Raw genomic sequence first — 24,886 nt, 5'->3', positions numbered from 1 at the left:
CGCGGCCGCCATTTTATCAGCGGCACCGGCGGCGGCGGCAGGAAGGAGAATGGAAATGTGAGGTAAAGGAGCTGGGGTCATCTCTGAGGGGGTGGGGAAAGGGAAAGAAAGAAGAGAGGGGGGTTCTGAGCTGGGGACAGCCTGATAGGGGGGGAGCTCCGAGCTGGGGACAGCCTGATAGGGGGAGCTCCGAGCTGGGGACAGCCTGCTAGGGGGAAGCTCCGTGCTGGGGACAGCCTGATAGGGATGAGCTCCGAGCAGGGGACAGCCTGATGGGGGGGGAAGCTCCGAGCAGGGGACAGCCTGATGGGGGGGGGAAGCTCCGAGCAGGGGACAGCCTGATGGGGGGGGAAGCTCCGAGCAGGGGACAGCCTGATGGGGGGGGAAGCTCCGAGCAGGGGACAGCCTGATGGGGGGGGAAGCTCCGAGCAGGGGACAGCCTGATAGGGAAACCTCCGAGCTGGGGGTAGCCTGATAAGGGGAAGCTCCGAGCTGGGGGTAGCCTGATAAGGGGAAGCTCCGAGCTGGGGGTAGCCTGATAAGGGGAAGCTCCGAGCTGGGGGTAGCCTGATAAGGGGAAGCTCCGAGCTGGGGACAGCCTGATAGGGGGGAGCTCCGAGCTGGGGACAGCCTGATAGGGGGGAGCTCCGAGCTGGGGACAGCCTGATAGGGGGGAGCTCCGAGCTGGGGACAGTGTGGTGTGGGGGTTGGGGAGAGTGGGGAGAGGGAGGAGCTCCGAGCTGGGGACATACTGTTATGGGGAGTGGAAGCTCCGAGCTGGGGACAGCCTGAGTTTGGGGGGGGGAGAAATCTCCGACCTAGGGGCAGCCTAAGGGAGGGAGGGAGATGGGGGAGCTCCGAGCTGGGGACAGCCTGAGGGAGGGAGAGGGGGCATCTCCGAGCTAGGGACAGACTGAGGGAGGGAGAGGGGGCATCTCCGAGCTAGGGACAGACTGATGGGGGGGGAGCTCTGAGCTGGGGACAGCCTGATATGGGGGAGCTCCGAGCTGGGGACAGCCTGATTGGGGGGGGGGAGCTCCGAGCTGGGGACAGCCTAATAAGGGGAACCTCCGAGCTGGGGACAGCCTAATAAGGGGAACCTCCGAGCTGGGGACAGCCTAATAGGAGGAGCTCCGAGCTGGGGACATCCTGAGGGGGGAGAGGGGAGCTCCGATCTGGGGACGGCGTTGGGGGGGGGGGGCGGGGGGGAAGCCTGAAGTGGGGGGGGAGCTCTGACCTGGGGGCAGCCTGAGGGAGAGGGGGGAGCTCTGAGCTGGGGACAGCCTGAGGGAGAGGGGGGAGCTCTGAGCTGGGGACAGCCTGAGCGGAGGGAAGCTCTGATCAGGGGACAGCGTTGGGGGGAGGGGGGTGGGAAGAGAGGGAGGAGCTCTGAGCTGGGGACATACTGTAGAAGGGGGGGGGAGCTCCGAGCTGGGGACAGCCTGAGGGAGGGAGAGGGGGCAGCTCTGAGCTAGGGACAGACTGATAGGGGGAGAGGGGGGGGGGAGCTCCGAGCTGGGGACAGCCTGAGGGGAAGAGATGGGACAGCTCCAAGCTGGGGACAAACTGATAGGGGGAGGGGAGGAGCTCCGATTGGGGACAGCCTGAGAGGGGGTGGGGGGGAAGCTCCGACCTGGGGACAGCCTAAGGGAGGGGGGGAGCTCCGATCTGGGGACAGTGTGGGGGGGGGGGGGGGGGGGGGGGGGAGAGAGGGAGGAGCTCCGAGCTGGGGACATACTGTTAGTGGGAGGGGGAAGCTCCGAGCTGGGGACAGCCTGAGGGGGAGAGATGGGACAGCTCCAAGCTGGGGACAAACTGATAGGGGGAGGGGGGGGAGCTCCGAGCTGGGGACAGCCTAGGGGGGCGGGGGAGCTCTGACCTGGGGACAGCCTGATAGGAGGAGCTCTGAGCCGGGGACAGACTGATGGGGGGTGGGGGGGACCTCTGAGCTGGGTACATTGGGGGAAGGGGGGAGCTCCGACCTGGGGACAGCCTGAGAGGGGTGGAGCTCTGACCTGGGGACAGCCTGAAGGGGAGGGGTTCCGACCTGGGGACAGCCTGATAGGAGGAGCTCCGAGCCGGGGACAGCCTGATAGGAGGAGCTCCGAGCCGGGGACAGCCTGATGGGGGGAGAGGGGGCAGCTCCGAGCTGGGGAAAGGGGGACTCTGAGCTGGGGACATGTGGTTGTATGTTTGGCACATTGAAAGCTCTAAGCTAGGAGAGCTACATAACTTGGGAGGGGGAAAGCTCTCAAAATTAACTGACAGCAGCAGTTCTACTCCCTGTCTTGTTATACCTTTAAATTTGTTCAATGTCCCCAGAAATGGTAGGGGGACAGATCTGGGCTATTGACGATCACCCTCCAAGCAAACAGCTCCCATCCCTCATCAGTCTGTTAGCCACCTTCATTCTCTCAAAGCAATTTTTCCAAAAAGTTCATAGGGTGACAGGCATGTTATCTGACTTAAAATTTTCGTATCTGTAGTCTTCTCTCCTCAGAAGGCATCCTTTCAGACCAGGCAAGCTAGTCTGCGTTGTATGTTCGGCACATTGAAAGCTCTAAGCTAGGGGAGCTAGAAGTGAGTTTAATATTCACTTCTTCATGTTTGTGTCAACTTTTCAATATAAACTGAGATTGTAACTTTCTGGTGATTTGTTTCAGTTAAACGCTGAAATTAGGTGAAAACATTGTGTTTTTGAAGAAGAATTAGAGATGAGGTGGAGCTCAATCTTGAATACAGTTAAAAAAACTGATTGCTGTTCTCTACTCAAAGGTTAGACAAAGATTCAAGACCCTCTCCAAGTGAAGAAATTTCTCCTGAACTCAAGAAATAAATGGCCTGAGGCTGTGATCCCCTATATTGAGATATTACAATCGGGGAGATAGTCTGGGGAGGGAATAGTCTTTTTGCAAGGCTATGTCTACACTCTCAAGCCTCCAAGTATTTGTATTTTTAGTGAGATTGTCCTTCAACTCCCAGAGTGCCTGCCTAATCTCTCCTTAAAAGACAGCATCCTCTTCCCAGGAATCAATCTCAGAAGCCCTCAGTGCAACCCCTCTGATTAACAGTTCTTGTTTGAAAACAGTGATACTTGAAACTTTAATTTAGCTCGAAATAGCTGTTGTTTTGTGTTTTGCTCCTTGGAAGGCCAGTCACACCATGATTGATCCATTTACTGAGCCAAGAAACTCAGCCTTGATCTGTACTTCAGCAGGTGTCCTTGACAAGTACTGGCTGCTGTGTAGCTGCACCTATATCAACACTGTGTGACAGACCCAGGTGTTGGTACCTGTTCTGTCTGCACCAGTGGAATATCTGATTAGTGGAAGTTATTTTTTTTTACAAGGATTATGCTATTATTCATTAATATCTGGTCTTGTTGCTTGTGTTATAATGATGGCAGTGTACATGAACAAAATAGCATTTATAAACTGCGTGTCGACTGTTCACCCAGAGTTGTATTTATAAATTCTATCTTTTCCAAGCCTTGGGCTTGAGTAAGCCATCGATTTATTCTGACCTTGACTAGAGTATATTTAAGGCAAATTGCAGATGTGACCTCTTCAGGATTGGAGAGCTGACGTTTTCTAAAATGTCATGTTAGGTGGTATTTTCCAAAAGAAGTTGCTGGTTTGCCTAGGAGTGTGCCACACCAATTCTGTGGCTTATGGCAACATTCATGGAAAGTCCTGTATCACCACTAACCAGAATGATTTTCCTCATTGTAAAGAGGGTGCCGTGGTGGTTAGAACTGCTGCCTGACAGTGCCAGGGACCCAGGTTTGATTCCACCCTCGAGTGACTGTTTGCATGTTCTCCCCTTGTCTGCATGGGTTTCCATGGGTTTCCTCCCACAGTCTAAAGATGTGCAGGTTAGGTGGTTTGGCCACGCTAAATTGCTGCAATGTCCAGGGATATTGCAGGACAGGTGGACTAGTCATGACAAATGTAGGTTATGGGGTAGAGGGTGGGGGTGGGTCTGGGTGGGATGCAGTTCAGAGGGTTGGTGCAGGCTTGACAGACTGAATGGCCGCTTTCTAGGCTATAATGGTTCCATGTATTTTTTTTAAAAAAGAATATTTTGTTGCAGTTGTACAGAGCATTGGTGAAATCCTATCTAAAATTTTCTAGATGTTGTCGCCTTGTATAAAAAAAGACACAATTGCATTGTAACCAGTTCAGAGAAGGTCTACTTGACTGATAACTGGGACTGAGGGACTTCAGAAAAGTTGAAGAATTTGGGTCTGTGTGCATTAGAAAGGAACTAGGAGAAAGTGAGGACTGCAGATCAGAGTCAAGAGTGTGGTACTGGAAAAGCAGTCAGGTCAGGAAGGTTCCTGATGACGGGCTTGTGCCCAAAACGTTGATTCTCCTGCTCCTTGGATACTGCCGGATGTGTTGTATTTTTTTTTCAGCACCACACTCTTGACTCTGCGCTAGAGTTTAGAAGAAATGAGAGGTGGTGTTACTAAAATGTAAAATTCAAGGGTAAATACTGAGGATGCTCCCCCTTCGTGTGGGGATTCTAGAATTAGGAGTACTCTTTCTAAATAAGTGGCATCCCATTTATTGTGGAAATGATGAGAATCTATTTGAGGGTTGTGTGTCTGTGGAACTTTCTTCCCCAGAGAGTGGTAGGGGCTGTGTTACTGAACATTTTTCAGGCAGAGCTACATAGCTGCTTGACTAACAAAGGAATCAAAGGGTAATGGGGACAGGCAGGAAAATAGAAAGGAGCTCACAACCAGATCGACCATAGTCTTATCAGGCGTGATGGACTGACTTGATAATGTGAAACACTTTGCAAATTAATTTACTTAGCACTGCCCAGTACCTGAAAAAAAATCAAGCTTCCAATAAACTCTATTTTTAAAAATGGTCCTTCTGCTTTTGCCTTTATTTTACCAGTAAGTGCGCAAAACAGGCATATATGTTGAGCGTCTCATGTCCAGCATTCGGGTCTGTTGCTCATCATTCCTTTACTACTTATAAAGGAAGTTAAGTCAAACCGGCATCCCTAATTAGCTTCGTTGATTTACTTACTTATGTAACTGCTCTCATATCCCATTGGATGCCAGAATGGTAAACACTGACCACATTGTATATCATTTACTCAGCTGCAGAAGTGTGGCTGTAAATTCTTAATTGGTTACAGTATTTGTTGACTCTCACGTTTTAATGGTCCATTAATCGCCTCTTGCCAAGGACCAGAGGAAATGAGGCTGCATGGCTCGGGATGGGGTAATACTGACCAACTACTTCCACTGGCATCCAAATCATGAGTAAACGTATAGTATGAGCTGTTTGTTTAGTGATGGGAGTGCTCAATCAATGGTGTGGACAAAGGACTGATAGAACTTTCAGTTCCTATTCCCTTGTTTCTCACTCACTTTTCCTTGGAAGTGCTGCATAATCGTGTGCATCTGCGTTTTGATGTTTTACGTCTTTGCCTGGCTGTTGAATTTGCAGAGTCGAAAAATGTGGTGCTGGAAAGGCACAGCAGGTCAGGCAGGGTCTGAACAGCAGGAGAGTTGATGTGTCGGGCTTAAGCCCTTCATCAGGAATTTCTCCCAGTCGTTGAATTTGCAGTTATGGATTAGTAAACAGGGAGAACCTGTAACTGTTGCCTGTTGCCAGCAGGAGGGTCACTGACTTGGAGGATTCCTTTCCCCATCGTAGTTCACTGATCTTCAGAAGAATTGAAGTTAATTCGGTGGTCAGCCAGAGAGCGAGTTGACATGAGCTGGGAACGATGTGTATCTGGTTGTGATCTGGAATACGCTATCTGAATTGTAGGCGGAGGCGGATTCATGATGCACTTGTTCATTGTCAAGTGAAGACATTGGATAAATACTTCGAGAGAACTATTAGAATGAGCCAGTGGCTAATTGGTCAACTTTTTCAAGGAGCTGGCATTGGCACAATATGTAAGTGCCAGCCCTGTATTATCCTCCCCTGTCATCGAATCTCGACAGTGTGGAAGTCCACACCAACCCACCCACGACCCTGTCCCAGTAACCCTGCATTTCCCATGGCTAAGACCCGGCCTGCATGTCCCTAGACACAATGGGACAAATTCGCATAGCCCGCCCACTTAACCTGCGTATAAAGTTATAGAGTCTAAACCTCTAGTTCTGAACGCCCTCACCCCAGGGAAAAGACTTTGCCTATTTACCCTAACCATGCCCCTCATAATTTTGTAAACCTCTATAAGGTCACCCCTCAGCCTCCGACGCTCCAGGGAAAACAGCCCCAGCCTATTAAACCTCTTAGGACTGTGGGTGGAACCCGGATATAGCTAGGGTCAGCCCCTCGAGCTAGTGCTGTTTCCCTCTGACCTTCAAGATGTTGCTTTTCTATCTGCGTTGCTGCCAGACACATGAATAGTTTACGTTTTCTGTCATTGTTCTTGCTGCTGCGTAGACCTCCAAGGTCTGTGCATGTGGCAACAACTTCAGGAATGAGAAATCACTGTGTCTGTGCGCTGACCAGCAAGTGCAGACCCTCTGAGCAACTGTATAGCTGATGATTGCAGAAAGTCAGGCTTGAATAGCCACACCGCTGTACATACCATACATTAATGCCTTCCATCCCCTTGAATTATTTTACATGGGTTTGAGGGCTTCCTATGAATTGGAAGTCTCTGCAAATTGTTGTTTGGTTTTGCAAACAACTGTAAATTGGTTCCTGGTAATTTAATATTTTTAACGTGCCTAATTGCAGGATTTGAGAGATCATTTATAATATGCAGTTTTCTGCTTTCAAGGTTGAACTGCACAAGGACTGAACATGGAGTTGGTGAAGAACGTTCACTCTGGCCTCCCTCTCCCTGAGCCACACTCCGAAATCCAGCGGCTCTCTCTGGTCCGCGGTGATTACCTCTACTATCATTACGGCTGTGATGGGACAGACGACTGTGGCTGGGGCTGCGGCTACCGGACGATGCAGACTCTCTCCTCCTGGATTATTCTGCAGCAAACTAACATAAAGAACCACCAGGTGCCTACCTTGAAGGAAGTGCAGGAGGCACTGGTGGAGATGGAGGATAAGCCCCCGAACTTCATTGGCTCCAAGACCTGGATTGGCTCCTTCGAGATCGCGCTGTGCATCGACAAGTTCTATGACATCCCATGCAAATTGATTCACGTGCGACGAGGGGGCGAGCTCTTGCAGAAAGTCGACGAGCTCTACCTGCACTTTGACACACTGGGGTCCCCTGTCATGATGGGTGGTGATAATGACAATGCTTCAAAGGGGATTCTGGGCATGTGCACAGGCATAGAGAACCATTACCTCCTCGTCCTGGATCCCCATTATTCTGGGAAGACCCTGGACAAGGAATATGCCCAAAGGAAAGGCTGGGTTGCTTGGAAGAAGCTAGACTTGTTTGACCAGAATTCGTTCTATAATTTCTGCCTCCCTCAGTGTAAAGGTGTGTAACCTAGTAACTTCACTGCCACAGACTGTTACTGTTCACAAGTATCATGTCCGTCTGCTGTGTTGTGATCTATTTATTAAACAGCCATAATTGGCTGAATTGAAGCTTCAAGTAAACAATTCTCAGTAAAACATGCTCCCTATCCAAGGTTAATGTAACGTGGTTCTGTGTCTCATGAGATGAAGGGGTGGGGTATTCGAGGAGCAGGCCTTCCTGACTGAAAGGGTGAATGTGGGGTAACATCGAAGGAATGTCTTATTGTTCTTTGCAAGGGCCAGCATTTGTTATCTGTCTGAAATTCCCCTTGATCTGAGTGGCCTGCCAGACCATCAGTTGGCAGTTCAGTCAATGATATTGCTGACAATCTAGAGTCATATGTAGGTCAGACAGGGTGAGGATGGTGGATCACATTCCCTCAAGGACATTAGTGAAACAGATGGTTTTTTTCAACGATCACCATCATACCCTTTCTTGTTATGATGTACCTGTATCCATTATGTGTATTCTGATATATCCCCTTAAGTACCACATCTAGAGTGACTCATTCCTTTCTCCTTTAAACAATGTAAAAGTCAATCACATTATAATAGTTGCTACCTGGATTTTTTTCACAGTGAGGTCTCACTACATAATACCATGTCTAATGTAGCCTGCTCCCTGGGATCAGATCCTGAGTATGCTTTTCTAAGAAACTATCCTGAAAACATTCTCTGAACTCACCTATGCTATATTTATCAATCTGATTTTCCCAGTCTGTATGTAGCTCAAAATCTTCCATGTAGCTTTTCGACACGTTCCATTACTTCATTTTTTTATACTTCAAGCTATTTTGAGATTACTGTTAAAGTAATCTTTCTACCACTTCCACATGTGATTTCTTGCCTTTTATCATTTCATATTCCTAGCCAAATTGTCTCCACACCTTGATTTCCTGAATTTAGGTCATCCATCTCTATTGTGATGATACCATCATTAACTAACACTTTACATTTCCTAGTTTCCTGTCCTGCTTTCAATGTGTACCTTCAATATTCTGTACCTAATCCATCTCAATCTGCAGCCATGTCTATGTAATGTTACCAGATCATATATATATTTATCTCGTTTCAAATAGTGTATGCAGGCATATATAGCATCTTTAGCTTGATTTTATTTCCCTTTAATTTTTTTTTTCTGTTGGAATTGTAGTCTGTCCCTTCCTGTCATGATCTGTTTATCATTTCCCCTATTATTACTTCTCTCTTTTGTCTTGACTCTATTCTTTAATTTACCTCATCCTCCCAAATTTATTCCCTTGCCACTATTAGTTTAAAATTCCCATCCACTTGCCAAGTTATGCAGCCCGCTAGAATCAGCATGGTTCACGTATAAGAGGTGTCCGAACAGTATAGATACCATTCTCCTCTGAACTGGTGTCAGTTCCCCATGAACCGGAGCCTATTTCTCCCACAACAGTCTTGGAGCCATGCATTCATCCCTTTGATTTACTCAAGTGACAATCTGTACGTGGCTGAGGTGATAGCCTAGAAATTAATACCTTTGAGGAGGTTTTTAAACTTTTGGACCTAACAACTCACTCTGACTGAACAGAAACTCTTTTTCTTTATCATAGAGATGTGATTCAACAATCCAGCAATATGTCATCTTCTACCTGGTATCTCTTAGCCTTAGCAGCTGCTAACCTGAATTGCTATTGTGTGCAAACGCATCTGTTGCTGAATTGGGATGCAGTGGCTCTGGTTTGAACTCGAGACAAAATTATGCATTTGGTTAGTTGTAACTTGCACTTCTGGGATAGGATTAGGCTTAACCGTGCTTGATACTTTAGTCAGTACCTAACAACACTCATTTGCCAGGACAGCAAGTGGCTGTTTGAGATTCTGAAATGTTTCCTGGATCTATGTGACTATAGGAGAAAGTGAGGACTGCAGCTGCTGGAGATCAGAGCTGAAAATGTGTTGCTGGAAAAGCGCAGCAGGTCAGGCAGCATCCAAGGAGCAGGAGAAGAAGGGCTCATGCCCGAAACGTCGATTCTCCTGCTCGTTGGATGCTGCCTGACCTGCTGCGCTTTTCCAGCAACACATTTTCAGCTCGATGTGACTATAACATGAGTCAGCACAGCTCCAAGAATCAGGAACAAAATAAAATTACATTGTCAATTAGTTTAAACATGTTTATTTGTAGATTCTGATCATTGTCAAACTGATTGGTTTCAACTTGCAAACTTGTTACTCCTAAATGTGCAAAGGGCTCTGCATAGCCAAATGAGATTTTACTTGCATTCAATGGGTAAAATTAAAATAACACATTCACGTTTAGTTTTACCCTATCTGCCATACAATACCAAGGAATCTGGATTACACAATTGGTCATATTCCTGCCTCTGAGCTGGAAAGCCCAAACTGAGGTCTCACACCAGCACTGAAAACTCCAGTCATGGTTTGGAGGAGGAGGTGTATAAACAGTCTGCATCTGTGCTACTCCCTCAGCCTGGATAAATGGGGAGGGTGAGCGGTTGGAATCATCTATTCTTCACACTTGCTGCTGGATGCAATAGGGTTAGCATTGTTTCCTCATGAATCCTCTGAATTGTACACACTTAAAATAAAGATGCAAACATTTATACCAAAAAATTACTGTTTTATAAATTGAGTGAAATATTGTCACACATAAAATCTCACTTATCATTCGACTGTGGCCTTACTGCCCAACATTGAGAAACAAAGCAAAATTTTAACACACAACCTGCATGATCCTGAGCTTATAATGCAAAATTGCAGACTTGTGTGATGAAAGATGTAATGCCATGCTAACAAACCTCATCCCTATCAACTATGATTCAATTTTAATTGAAAAGTGTTGCAATCTCTCAATAAGAAGTGAATGACATTCTGTAAGAGCAGGAGCTGTTGTAAGTTGGTCTAAACTCCACACCATTTTGCTTTGGATCTCACTATTCCAAATTTTTAGCTTGTATCCTTGCTTGGGATCCCGACACCAATGTTAGAAGCTCTGTGTTGTAAATGTTGTTATATACGGATAAAGTTCCTATGTACTGAATTAAATCGCATCAATATTGCTGTTGGTTTATCGTAGCTAAAAGATGTGAAATTCCATTTTTATTAAAATGAGATTTTGCAGAACAATTAATATTTTGGGAAATTACTTCCATTCTTTTGTCCAGTTTTGGATAAAAACTGTTCAGTGATCTGGACAACAAGGATGTTTATCCTATTAGCCTGACATTACATTGCACCAAATGTTGGCACTTTTTATTTCAACCACTTCCTCCATCCAAAGATTAACTGTGAATAAGCTTGCCAGTTTACAAAATCCCTCAGTTCAAAAATGATTTTTGAAGTCCTCCTGAACTTTTCAACATGTTAAAATCTTGGCTCACACTCCAATGTAGCTCACTAACATGGATTCAAGACTTCCCTAGATATCACCTGTTCCATCGGTGAAGCTTTGAAGTTTTCTCACATTGTTATTGTAGCTGTTGCTCAACTTTTGCATTATTGTTCACCCAAACAGATTGAGAGGCTGAACATCTGCCTCACCTATTGCTGATGCAGCCCGTTCAAGGAGTCTAACTAACTCAAGAAAAAGGTAATTCAAACTAATAGCCCACTGCTTCACATTCCTCAGGGACATAAACTCAAACAGAACTCTCAATACCATAAATAATTTCTAATTTTCACTTACTGATCCATTTGCTTTTTTGAATATTGAATTCTCAGTCATTAAACCAATAGAATTCATTTCAGTGCAATTATCATTCACCAGCAGCCACTTTCTGTATCTTTCTGAAAGATCTCAAATTTTAAACCACCTTAATATGTCCCAGCTGTGTCACAGATTAGTTCTGAAAATAGCTGTTCCATCTTCCCTGGCTCTCACTAATACCCACATGGGAGCTATGAGGGATAACTCGACAAGCTAGGCAGAATGAACTTTACCATGTTGAGTTTCTACAGTTGAATTAAAAATATTGTCAACATGGGGTAAAATCTTTGGCTGAAGATCTTTTTCCTCTATCTGCCATTGCTGTCCTACTTGGGCTTGATAACTTACATTTATTTATCTGTGGCCCAATTTCTTTTACAATATCTTCAAATTGTTTGACTTGGCTGTGCTAAGTAGGAAAGTCACAACTGCTGACTTCATTTTCCTGAGATACATCTGGCACAATGCCCACAAAGTCTACAGATTCTCTCCCGATACACAGCAACTTTTCAGTTTTAATCTTGGTCTCTGAGGAAGTGCTTGATGGTCTACCTTCAGATTTTGTGGATGCTTTAGTGGAATCAGCATATTTGAGTTCCCATTTAGACTCAGCTACATGTTTGATTTTATAAAGCTCTGTGGTTGGAGAAGATTCCATTGAAGTCTTGCTCCAGCTGTTAAACTGGGGGTTCTTTTGTTTGGGGACATCACAATCCTTTATATTAGAATCTTCTGGGTTGGCTGGTAACTTAACACAGTTTGTTCCAACATCCTGGTGATCCTTTGACTGGTGAACACATTTGCTCTTCAGTGTGCATTGCATGGTTTCTGTCCTTGTGCTGTCAATGTGGCCACACTGGCTAAGGTCCAGCAAGGTAGTGATGGCATCACGTTCTGCTGTAGATACAGGGTGGCTCTGCTCCTGGCATCTATTCAGAGAGTGAGAAGCATGACTGACTGGAGTGTGACTGTCTCTCTGGACACTGGGAGCCACACTTGCAGACATGATGGGTGAAGGAGTGTTGAGCCGTAAACCTTGAAGCACCTGCAGAATCAATTGGATTTTAACAATTAAGTCCCGGTTAATTCTTTATCAACTCCAGTCACAAGAGAAAACAAATCATTCATAGTTCTTGCTAAGGACAAATGGATGAAGACGGGTTTGGGTTTCCCCCAAGCACTTTGTTTTAAAATTATACCTCAAAGCCAAAGATCCAGACTTGGCAGAGCCCTTATTCAGAAGGAGAATTGGTAACTGTAGGGTGAGAGACAGGAAACTCATGTAACATCTCCTACGTAACAATTCAATTAATTGAACAGACATCTGCAACTGGAAGTATCTTTCAGGTAAGTTAACTTCTTTGTTCTATGCAGAATATTAAAGGGGACTTATAATAGAAATGCTAAAAATTGTGGAGGGTTTTGGCGGAATGTATAGGAAAAAAAACTTTCCATTGGTAGAGAGTGTCAGTCTCCAGAAGATTCGGATTTAAGATATTGACCAAAAATAAAGCAAAAAGGTTCAGAATTTTAATTTTACATGAGCTGGAACATGCTGACTGATGGTCATGAAAGATTTAATAGCAGCTGTGGAAAGGAAATTGAAAGAGCTGCAGGGAGCTTTTTCAAAAAGAGTTGATCCAAATATAATGGCCTGAATGGTCTTTCCCTGGGCTGAAAGATCATCATACAGTAACTTCTACATTATGAAAATGCAAAAGAAAAACAAATACTGGAGCCAGACCAAGGCAATAAAGTAATCTTAAGATATTCAAACAAAGACATGCATGAGAGGCATGGCATCTAATCAGAACTTGATCAATAAACACCGATTTTGACCCTATTTATCTTCCCTTGAGAGAGAAAAAAAGAACCAGAACCAGGGCAGCATGGTAGCACAGTGGTTAGCACTGCTGCCTCACAGCACCAGAGACCTGGGTTCAATTCCCGCCTCAGGCAACTGTGTGTGGAGTTTGCACATTCTCCCAGTGTCTGCATGGGTTTCCTCCAGGTGCTCCGGTTTCCTCCCACAGTCCAAAAATGTGCTAAATTGCCCGTAGTGTTAGGTGAAGGAGTAAATGTAGGTGAATGGGTCTGGGTGGGTTGCTCTTTGGAGGGTCAGTATGGACTTATTGGCCCTAAGGGCCTGTTTCCACACTAAGTAAACTAAACTTAACTGACATTACCCACCTTAAGAAACCAAGATCTATAAATATATACCCACTAGCACTTCACCAGAGACTCTCGGTGACGATGTTACCTAGTGACTAAATGTCTGAAAACAAACCTTCAAGCTCAGCGAGTTAACTTACATACATATTTAAACATCATGATCAACTTTTATCTTGGAGAATATTGCATGAATCCCACTATTAAATTGCTGAAACAATTCTCTTATCCCCAAAGTGGAATTCTGCCTATTGGATCAGGGAGATGATTCCAGTAATACAAAGAAATGCACAAATTTTACTTTCTAAATTCAAACTAAACAAATATCTTTTGAAAATCACATTTTTGCTTCTTTATTTCCATCCAGTAGTTGAGGAGGTAATAACACTGTAGTGATACCTTTTAATGTGGGCAGCAGGAAGTCAACATTGACTTGGACAGATTGTTGAAGTTCCCTCACATACATTAACCAGAACTGCCAGTTAGTGTCTTGGTGAAGCCTGCCAGGGTGAACAATGGAAGTCAGGCTGAAGTAATTCCTAGCAAGGCCAGCAACACATGGCAGGTCCCTGAACGCCCAGATTATTTTAGTTGACCTCGGATTTGAGAATATCTTCCATTTCCCTGTGGAAATTCAGTCAAATTGGTTCCTACTTTAAATGGCATCTGGTGTCCTATTTACATCGTAGGATCCCAATTTCCATATTAAAATAGGGCCAATCGCAAGTGGATGTTTTAGACACTTTGTGGTCAGTCTCTTTTCTAAATTATTGGCCACATTACGAATGTAAAGGAGACAAATGAGCTATAGACTTCACTACGAGGTGGCTACCACCTAGCCAAACACAGTCAATCCCAAATAGCATTAAATTTTAAAGAGTCAAAAAGTTGCGGAAGCTTAAGATCTGAAATGAAACAATGTGCTGAACAGACTCAGCAGGTCTGGCAGTGTTTGTGGACAGTAGAACAGTTTATTTTTCAAATCCAGTATGACTCCTTTGGAACTGCAGAGTTCTGAAGAGTCAGATGCACAGCACAGAAACAGACCCTTCGATCCAACTCATCTATGTCGACCAGATATCCCAACCTAACCTAGTCCCACCTGCCAGCACCCGGCCCATATCCCTCCAAACCCTTCCTATTCATATACCCATCCAAATGCCTTTTAAATGTTGCAATTGTACTTGCCTTCAACCACATCCTCTGGCAGCTCATTCCATACATGTACCACTCTCTGTGTGAAAAAGTTGCTCCTTAGGTCCCTTTTATATCTCTCCCCTCTCACCCTAAACCTATGCCCTCTTGTTCTGGACACCCCTACCCCAGGGAAAAGACCATGTCTATTTATCCTATCCATGCCCTTCATAATTTTATAAACCTCTAAGGCCACCCCCTCGGCCTCCGACGCTCCAGAGAAAACAGTCCCAGCCTGTTCAACCTCTCCCTATAGCTCAAATCCTCATAACATCTTTATAAATATTTTCTAAACCCTTTCAAAGTTTCATAACATCCTTCCAATAGGAAGGAGACCAGAATTGCACACAATATTCCAAAAGTAGCCTAACCAATGTCCTGTACAGCTGCAACATGACCTCCCAACTCCTATGCTCAATACTCTGACCAACAAAGGAAAGTATACCAAACACCTTCTTCACTATCTTTTACTTTCTACGAGGTATGAACCTGCACTCCAAGGTCTCTTGTTCATCAACACTCCCTAGGACCATACCATTAAGTGTACAAGTCCTACTAAGATTTGCTTTCCCAAAATGCAGCACCTCACACTGATCTAAATTAAGCTCCATCTGCCATTCCTCAGCCCATTGGCCCATCTGGTTAAGATTCTATTGTAATCGGAGGTAACCTTCGGTGTCCACCAGATTGGACTTGGAAACATTATTTCTGTTTCTCTCTCCAGATGTGCAGAGTTTCTTCAGCACATTATTTTTATCTCAAGTTGCGTTACCCTGGAGCATTCAAGACACCAACAACTTGCATTTATATAGCACCTTTAATGTAGTAAAATGCCCAAGGTGCTTTACATGAATATTGGGGATGTACTGAAGTTCAAGTGGAAACCCATTACAAAAATGCTGCATCCAAACAGCCTACATGTTCCAAGTGTTCCAACATTACCTGGCGTGTGGGAAGTGAAAGACGGTTGTAAACCCGATAACCAGATGGCAGCATTGGGTCAGTATAGAAAAACTCACATTGATGGATGGCCGGCACTGAAATATAATAGCAGAACATTGATGAAACAGTGAGTTAGATGTTTCCTTTTATTTAAGTCTCACCAATAATTTGCATTTAGATAACACCTTCCATGGAATATCACCTAGCAAAGTTCTAAGATAAAGATGAGAATCAAGAAAAACGAAACCGGTTTTTAAAATAAAATCTTCTGTGCCAACATTTATTGTCCATCCCAAAGTGCCCTGTGGAAGTGGTGGTGAACCACATTCTTAAATCGAATTTACTACACGGTGTTAGAGGGAAGTCAAGGGTCAACTGTTATAGGTCTGCAGTCACATGTAGACCTGACCGGGTAACGATAGCAGTTTTCCTTCCTCAAAAGGCATTGTGAAACTATTGGATTGTTGTAAAACGCCACCTTAGTTGTCTCAACTGAGCTCATCTTTTTAAAGTACGGATTTAATTAACTGAATTTGAAATCCCCAGCTAATGTAGTGAGATTTTGAAACAAAGTTGTGTGTTTTGGGACAAAATTCTCAGAATTGGCATGAACCACCAGTATCCAAACAGAATAAATATTGTTCACAGTAGCTCACTATGTCAGTATGCTTGCCACAATCTGAAGAGCACTAACTACAGTGGGGAGATTCTGATATATTGACAGTGTCACTGGATCAGAAGCCTAGGCTACTGCTGGTGAAACTTAAATGCAATTAACAAAATATGGAATTGAAAACTACTCTCACTGATGGCGACCATGACAACAATTATTAATTGTTACAAAAACCCATCAGTTTCACTTGTGCCCTGTGGAAGGAAGTCTATTCTAACCTGGTCTGGCCTACATTTGACTCCAGATTACAAATGGGTTGACTTTTTATTGGCCTTTGAAATGGATGAAGAAGCCAGTAAGTTCAAGGGCAGTGAGGACTGGGATATAAATCGTGGCCTTGCCAATGACTCCATGCCTTGTGAAACAATAAGTTGAAACTACACACCACTTGAAAAGTAATTTGCTGATTTTGAAGAACTTTGGGCTTGCCCTGTGGAAGTGAAAGCTTCCATATAAATGCTTTTTCTGCCTTTTGACATTCAAATGATGAAGAAAGATGTAAAGCAAAAAGTTAGACAAGAGAGAGATCTCGGATTGCATGACAGAATGTTGCTTAGCCATGCCTTGTACTGGGATTTTAAAAATATGTAATGCCTGTATTACTGTTTTGGACTGGAATCCAACAGAGCTTGTTACTTACTGTGAATTTCTTGGGAACGGAGAATGCTGGCTTCAGATTTCACTGTGTGGTCAGGTCTAGAGTGGCAATCAGTGGAATCTTTGTTCTTAAATCTGCAGTCATCAAGTTCAGCAAAGACACTCTGTGACTGCTGAGATGAAACAGCAGCATAAAAGGAGTGAAAAGATGGGTGTGATAGAGTCCTGTTGGAGAATGGAGCAACAACACCTGAATGTGCCACCTGAACAAAAAGAAGAGACACCTGTGAGTACTCAAACAGCTGTGTGTTGATTTCAAATTGAACCATGAGATTAACTAATGGCTCAGGGCCCAGAAAAGATCTTGCTTTTTGAAATTCAGAATCTGTTCAATGCTGCCATGACCCAGTACAAGGTGTAAGGGTGATATAAATTCAGTTTGAAAGTTGGTCAAAATGATAAGTATGTGTGGATGTCCCACCTGATTATTCAAAGGAACTGGATGTTGGATGAGAAGTAAGTCAGGGTGCTAAGAGCTGCAGTCACCCAACTAATCTTATGGGTCTCAGGTACTGCATTCTTGCTCCTCTCAGGGTCCCACAGAATAATTCAACTTCATCTCTGAAGGGCCTTTCCACTCTCCCCAATGAAGCTGAGAACAAACAACCTGCATGATCCCGGCCGTTTTGCAGGACAAATTGGACAGTTCAGCACACATAATGGCATTGCGCTATAACTTTGTCTTTGGGCAGGTTCATTCGTTACTTTAAGTCTCCCATCAATAGCCTAATCCACTGGTGGCAGTGCAGTCACAAAGGGGAGAAGAAATCCCAAAACTGACAATTAACGGTTGTGCCTATCTGCAACTCTGATGCACCTACATCAACAGGAGGCTCTCTCTCTCTCCCTGGCTCTCCCTGTTATTGTAACCGACTCCTGACTCTTAACACCCTGTTTAGCCAAGCAAACAGCACACAAAAACTAAATACTGGGAACATACAGCAAGTCGATTAGCATTCCATCAAAAGGATGAGATGGCATTTCAAGTGCCTGCCATGGAAGCATAAATGATAGCATTCCCCACTGAGTCCACATACTCACAAGTAACTAATGATGAGATCTATGGCAGGCACACTCTGGTATCACAGTCTGAATTTTTTAAAGGGACAGACTGCCACAGAACACATTTCCTTGTCTAAGATTTTCTACCAGTTCCTTTTCTTTAGGGAGAGTTGCTGTGAAGCAGGCGGCTTCCCTAGAAAGGAAGGGAGGGAGGGGCAAATCAATTACAAAGTGGTAATTGTGTAGGCCTGAAAACCGGTGGTTCCAATTTGGAACAAGTGCACGCGTGGGCCCGTGAAGCGGTGGGGGTGGGGGTTGACAGGTGGAGAGAGTGATACCGTAAGAGTAAAGTTCAAACCTCTCTGCACTGGGAAACATTCCTTGAACTAGATGTGCTTGCATCTCCCACATTGTTAAATGAAGAAGATTTATCTCTGTCCGATGATAATGCAGCAAGCTGATTGTGGACGGTCTCTCCTTCTCCTAGGTTGAAAGGAAGCATTAATTCCAGAGTTCCGTACAGCCTTTAAAGTATAGAATGATAAGATGTTGGGCATACACATCAAATCAGTCAGATGTCAACAGTTAACAAAAACATGCAGGTCACAGCACTGGGAGGAGGCTATTCATAGAATCACAGAATTCCTACAGTGCGGAAGCAGGCCATTCAGTCCATAGAGTTCACACCGACCCTCAGGAGCATCCCACCCAGATACACCCCCTACCCTATTCCTGTAATCATGTATTTCCCAAGATTAACCCAGCTAGCTTGCACATCCTTTGATGCTATGGGCAATCTAGAATGGCCAATCCATCGAACCTGCACATCTTTGGACTGTGGGAGGAAACCAGAGCACCAGGCGGAAACCCATGCAGGCATGGGGAGAATGTGCAAACTCCACACAGTCATCTAAGGCTTGAATTAAACCAATGTCCCTGGGGCTGTGAAGCAACTGTGCGAACCATTGAATCGCCATGCTGCCCTCAGACCCCTTGAGCCCACTCCACCATTCAATAAGATCATGGCCTATCTGATTGATCTCAACTCCACATTTCGACAATAACTATAAATTGTTGATTAACAGGAGTATCAATCAACTTCTGCTTTAAAAATATTCAATGACCCTGTTACCACGGCTGACGGGCGGGGGAAGGAGGGATACTAAAAACAGAAAGAAATCCTCTTCATCTTTGATTTAAACGGAAGACTCCTGATTTTTAAATTGTATCCCCTAGTCCTAAATCTCTCCCACAAGGGCAAGTATCCTTTCAGCATCCACAATGTCAAGTCTTTCAAAAAAAAAGATAAAAAGTTCACTCTGCCTGATTGCATTAATGTTTCTAAGTGCCCTGCTTGAAAAAGATATAAATGTGTTAAAATTAAAGTGATTTCCCACTGCAATAACCAATAATAACCAATGCACAATTAGAGAAAACACTGTTACCTCCCTGTAATCTCATCAATTCTCTTACCTCCAGCATGCAGGGATGAGAAAGAACTCTTTATTCCAGGACTATTCATAGCTTTCTCAAACTCACTGTAATATGGAAATGGGGGAGGTTCCCCAATGATTCGCAACAGGGACCTACAGTAAAAAAAAAGCCCAATGATTACTCACAGGCTCAGATTTAGTTTCATCCCTCCAAAACACAAACTTATCCTTTGTTGATCTGGCAACGAAGGCCCATTTGCTTTGTTCATCAGTCCCTTCCACTGTGAGGCAAGAGGTAACAATACCCATTCAGTTCCTTTAGTTTCATTGCTAGACTGGTTCCATCAGTCATTGGTCTTCACACAGTTAAATAACTGACCCAACTGGAGTAACTCTTCTAGCATTTTGATCTTTTTGTGCTTCTGTTCCTTTACCCAGGGAATGGTGACAATGTGGCACTCTACTATAGGGAATGGTTCAGGTGTACAGCATTTTAGGTGGATAAACATGAGGGAGAAAAGAACAGAAGGGTACACTGATAGTGTGATATAAAAGGAGCAGACTCTTTCAAACTAAAAACACCAGCATGGTCCAGATACCAAACCAACTGTTTATGTTCTGTACAATCTGCTAAACATTAAATTTTCAGCAACTATTACTTTTGTTTTTGTTCATGGAGTGCAGATGCTTCTTATGCTTTATTTCAAACTTGAAACTTCCATTTATCATTTACGAGTAATGCAAAACTTTCTTATCAGACCTGGACTGCACTCTCCAAGTCCAAAACCTCTCTGCTCATTCTCCAACCAAAGCTTGGTGTTATCTACACTGAAGCCATTAGCTTTGTACACTTAGGTGTCATATGGTCTTTTTATTGCTAATAATAAAATAGTGATATATGATGAAAACAATGGTTTTTGTCCCTGCTCCCCTGAAAATACCAATTCTAACTGCGTTGCAACCCTCCAGGGTATTTCCACCCCCTCCCCCAGTTCTTCATGGCTAAACTGAAAATTTGGAAGTTAGCAAGCTAATAGAGGGCTCACCCAGAATGTGCTTTGTGCCAGCAGGGGTAATGATTGGAACCAAAGTTGACATTCCTTCCATGCAACTGAATCAATTCTTTGTAATCAGTGAATTTGCAACTTTACCTTATGGCACTGTTCATAATCATAGAATCCGTACAGTATGGAAGCAGAGCATTTGGCCCATCTAGTGCACACTGGCCCTCCAAACAGCTGTCCACCCAGACACATTGCATGGACTGTTTCAATATTTGAGGATTTCAGAGGTCAGCTAAGAGTCATTTACATTGTTGTGGGTCTGGAGTCACATGGAGGTCAGACCAGGTGAAGATCTCAAATTTCCTTCCTTAAACAGGACATTAGTGAACCAGATGGGATTTTGTGACAATTAATGTGTTTGCATTCTTGCCAATAGGCCAGTTTTTTAGGTTCTAAATATTTACTGATTTCGAATTTGCTATGGTAGGATTCAAAATCCATGACCCCAGAACATTTACATGGCGTTTTGGAATACTGGTCTAGTGATACCATCACTTAAAAAGGACATTAATGAACAAGAGAGATTTAGTAAGAGTACAGATGATACTTTCAGTCACCATTGTTGAGACTAGCATTTTTTTCTCAACTGAATTTAAATCCACCAAATAATGCAGTGGGTCCCATGACTCTTACTACATTTTGGTAAAAACAAGGACTGCAGATGCTGGAAACCAGAGTCTAGATTAGAGTGGTGCTGGAAAAGCACTGCAGGTAGTTTTCCTGCTTCTCGGATGCTGCCTGACCTGCTATGCTTTTCCAGCACCATTCTAATCGAGACTCTTACTACATTTTGTCTGGGCCTCTGGATTACTAGTTTAGCAACATTAACAACTCCTGTTCCTTAACAATACTTGACTCAACACTTCTCTCCACAGTAAGAGAACACACAAGGATTCAGGAGCCACTTTGGAAGCCGGCAGCACTTTAGGTAACATATCTTGCAGGAAATACCTGAGATAGTCATGTTCTCCAGTTAATTCCTCGTCAGACAGCACACTGTCAAAGTCAGAAATGTAGTCATCCGAATCAGAAGTTGGGGATTCTGGGCAATCCCAGCTTTGATTCCCCTCGCTCCCTGTACGTTGGTCACTTCCTTCACCCATTGCTGGTTCATGGCTCCATAGTCCTTCCTCCTCTACAATTGCAGGGATAAAACAAAATTACAATTCCAAGTTAATTTGGGTTAAAAACGGTTGGCATAAAGTTTAAAAAATGTAGTAAAAGGTAGTTGCAGATGGGATTTAGCTAGAAACTATAGAATTGTAAGGGGAGATTTTGTTTCTGCTCTAATTTTGGAAATGGTGAAGTTCCCACCTGGTGATAGCATAGGTATTAAAATCAGTACGTACAATACCACTGACTAATTTTCCCAATTATTGCTTCATAATACCTACATGGTGGAAATATTGAAGTGAATAATCTCTCCTTTACAAGTGGCTGTAATAGAACAGATTCAAAGTTGTTCATATGCTCACATGACAATTCTAAGGGTAAAGGTACATATGGGTTTTTTTAAAACAGCAAACTATATGAACTTGGTGGCTGCGTTGAGCCACTTACCATCAGGTAATCAGTTCTACAATTCAGAGTCAATGCCCAAGCAATTCAGAAAGGATCCCCACTCCAAATTGCTATTTAGTGCCCCTGCAGGGAAGAGCAGGTAAAGGGTAGGATCAGATGTGATGCCCCCTATAGTTGAATAGGCTAGCAACACACTCTTATGCTCATTCTTGAAGAACGGCCAAAATGCTGGTGCCCATGGAAACGACATGAGCCACTGCCATTAAAGAGAGGACAAACACTCCAGGAAGCTAAAAAAGAAAAGAACATGCTGGGGGGGAAAAAGAAGTGATTTTATTTTTCCAGCTGTCGAGCTCCAGTTTGCAAACGTTGCTGCTCTCTCCACAGCCATCGGTGATCACAGAAAATTGGAATTACTTGCCTCCAGTGCGTGCAGAATTGAGGCTTGCTCCTGTCTTGGGTGGGCTATGACTGTCTTTGCTTGGAGTGGGATAGTTGGCCACGACACAGTCCGAAACTCTAATATCGGCCTCGACAACGGCATTATCGGTGTCGTCCATCTCTTGGTCAAAATGTCAGCAAAACCAGGAGTTGCATCATGAGAGGAGGTACCAGCACTGGGAGTCTAAAGGACAATGGCAAGTTACCAATCTCCACCCACATCCTAAACATGTTTGCCAAGTAGCACATGGTACAATGATCTGCAGGTAGTACCAGCTGGACTGAAACTGGCTTTCAATCAACTCTGAAGGAAGTTTTTTTTTAAAAAATGCAAGCGTAGTTTAATATAAAAGTCATGTAGAACAGCTCAGATGACAGTGCACCCACTCAGTGTGTTATAGAGGCACATGGACAAAGTTCAGTTCCCAGTCTGTGTTTGACAGAAGCTCCCACAAGGGTGGCATCCACTGTTGATCTAATAGACACCAGCTACAGTGGCTGTAAAAATGGGGTAATTCTTACCCCCACCATTGGAAGACTGAGGATGGATGTTATGCAAGAATGGGATCAGGTTTGACTGGGGTATCTCTTATGGTCCAATGGTTGTCACAAAGACATTTAAAACATGAGGAATGTCTACACAGGTCATGCCCACCAGCAGTGTCAGTAATTGGGAAGCAGACGGGTTGCCAAGGGCACAGAATGATGTTGCTCAAACTCACTGGAGACTTAGTTCCTCCCTGTTTTTCCTCAAAGAAGAAAAACAAATGGCTGAAGATGGAGGTAAACACAATCCCTGCAGTGAGGGACTGAGCTTGATCTAGCAAAAAGGGATGAGATGGCCAGTCTGAAAATGGGCAAGGGGGTACCCGTCATGTGGGATGAGGACAGCCTGAAAGTAGGTGGGGCAGGCCTGATACTGGCAAAAGGTGAGCTTTGTGGAGAAGGCAGGGCTGATATGGACGAGGAGCTGTGGCCTGAAATAGGCAAGGTAGGAGGTCTGATAATGGGTCAGGAATTGTATGGATGAGGAAGGTGGCAGCGAAGAGATTAATACAGGTGAGAAAGGGTGTGGGTGACAATTTGTGTCTCTGTGTGGGCAGGGGTAAGTCCGTTATGTGTGAAACAGGCCAGAAAGGGTGTGGACAGGGAGGGGTGGGAAAGCAGCTCTAGGTGAGGAGTGGAAAGGTTGGATTGGCTGAAAATGGGCAAGCAACAGGCCAGAAAGGGTGTGGGTGACAATGTGGGCATTGGGGGGGGGGGGTGCAGGGTTTGGCCTGAGAAAGGGTGGGGGTTGCTGCTATAGGTGGGCAGGGAGGAGATTGGATTGGCTGCAAAGGGCCCAGCAGTTGGCCTGAAACAGGCGAGAAAGGGTGTGAATTGGGGGGGGTGGTGTGGGGGCAGCAACCGGCCTGAAAGTGAGCGGAGGTGGCCCGCTACGGGCGAACGCCGCGCCCGTTTTGTGCTAAAAGCGGCCCCCACCCGGGGGGGAAAAAAAAGTAGATGGAGTTGATGTTGTGATATTGGGGGGGGGTAAAGAAATGAAGCCTGTCACCGCCTGGCGATGTTGGTGGGAGGAGGAGGAGGGGCCTGATTCCAGCGCCGGGCCTGACACGGGCGGCCGCCGGAATGTGCGCAACGTTGCGCAGACTGAAGGGACGGAGGGGCGGGAAGGCGGTAAACGACCGTTGGCGCCCTCCTCCCCCCACCCCCCCGACCAACCGCCGGCTCTCGCGCAGCTGTTGGAATCCTCCCGCGCCGGGGGAAGGGGGGGGCAACGCGCAGGCGCACGGCCCCTCGGGGTCCGAATGCGGACCGTGTCGGGTGAAGTCGGCGGACCGCGCAGGGAGAAGGCAAGATGTCGCAACCTGCCGGACTCGGTAGGAAAACAAAACTGGTTGGCGTCTTTCGTACACGGACGTGCGCTCGTTTTAAACACTCCTCCCCACTAATTCTCCGGGTCTTCTTCTCACTGGCTAGCTCCCGGTGGGGGGGAAGGCTGACTTTCTTACCCTTGCTTTACCGCGACTCTCGAGTTCGCAACGAGGTGCCCCTTTTGCAAACTTGTCCCAGTCCCTCGGGGGAGTGCAACAAACACACACTGGTCCCCAGATTTTGAAGCCCTTACATTTTTTATTTCCGTCAGGAACCCCGTGACCCCGATGGGCAATGCTCTCTCTCTCTCTCTCTCCCTCCCTCCCCAACGTATTAATAATAATCACCTGAGGATAGGTCTTTGGGGCATCTCGATGGGTTCTGCCCCTTCAGACCCTCTGGGACAGACAACATTTGGGTGCCTGTTAAGCGCCTTCCTTCTGTAAGATACATATGCCCTTAAACGCAACCTAAACTTTACCAGAATAGTCCATTCAGCCCATCAAGCTTGTTCCATACAGAGTCCAGGCTTACTTTTTAGGCACTTCAGGGCATAAAGATGCAGGATTGGCGCTGATGGGATTACCCTATATAGAGTTGATTCCTCTCTGACAGAATAGAGTCAAGTCCTTCTCAACATCTCCCTCACCTGAGACCTGGTTAAAACACCACCAGTTGTCTCTCTCTCTCTAAAGTAGACAGGGCTATGGTGACTTTTACCTTTTTTTTCCCCCTGCTGACCCAGTTGG

General features: G+C 45.1%; 2 protein-coding genes across 2 annotated transcripts; one reads left to right on the top strand and one right to left on the bottom strand.

Moving 5' to 3' along the window:
- ufsp1 (UFM1-specific peptidase 1 (non-functional)) lies at positions 1 to 10,586 on the top strand. The gene is made up of 2 exons (XM_060854622.1): positions 1 to 62; positions 6,769 to 10,586. The coding sequence occupies exon 2, from the start codon at positions 6,792 to 6,794 to the stop codon at positions 7,440 to 7,442; it is 651 nt and encodes a 216-aa protein (XP_060710605.1). The 5' UTR covers positions 1 to 62; positions 6,769 to 6,791; the 3' UTR covers positions 7,443 to 10,586.
- Positions 10,587 to 11,198: 612 nt separating this feature from the next.
- Positions 11,199 to 24,012, bottom strand: LOC132835239 (uncharacterized). The gene is made up of 7 exons (XM_060854621.1): positions 22,243 to 24,012; positions 21,252 to 21,435; positions 19,277 to 19,389; positions 18,162 to 18,286; positions 16,785 to 17,004; positions 15,472 to 15,566; positions 11,199 to 12,211 (listed from the first exon to the last, which is right to left on the bottom strand). Exons 1-7 carry the CDS (start codon positions 22,379 to 22,381, stop codon positions 11,576 to 11,578), a joined length of 1,512 nt encoding a protein of 503 aa, XP_060710604.1. The 5' UTR covers positions 22,382 to 24,012; the 3' UTR covers positions 11,199 to 11,575.
- Positions 24,013 to 24,886: the final 874 nt, after the last annotated feature.

The sequence above is a fragment of the Hemiscyllium ocellatum genome, chromosome 44 (genome assembly GCF_020745735.1).
Source record: "Hemiscyllium ocellatum isolate sHemOce1 chromosome 44, sHemOce1.pat.X.cur, whole genome shotgun sequence".
In the NCBI taxonomy this organism is placed as follows: domain Eukaryota; kingdom Metazoa; phylum Chordata; class Chondrichthyes; order Orectolobiformes; family Hemiscylliidae; genus Hemiscyllium; species Hemiscyllium ocellatum.
Note: the sequence above shows the minus strand (reverse complement) of the source record. Positions and strands in the feature narration are given on the sequence as shown.

Excerpts from the sequence above, each read along its gene's own strand:
- ufsp1 (XM_060854622.1), top strand. The coding sequence starts at position 6,792 with ATGGAGTTGGTGAAGAACGTTCACTCTGGCCTCCCTCTCCCTGAGCCA.
- LOC132835239 (XM_060854621.1), bottom strand. The coding sequence starts at position 22,381 with ATGGACGACACCGATAATGCCGTTGTCGAGGCCGATATTAGAGTTTCG. Across the intron at positions 17,005-18,161 it reads ATGTTTCCCAGTGCAGAGAG|GTGGCACATTCAGGTGTTGT; the intron begins GTTTGAACTTTA and ends CTTTTTGTTCAG. Across the intron at positions 12,212-15,471 it reads TTTCACTTCCCACACGCCAG|GTGCTTCAAGGTTTACGGCT; the intron begins GTAATGTTGGAA and ends TTGATTCTGCAG.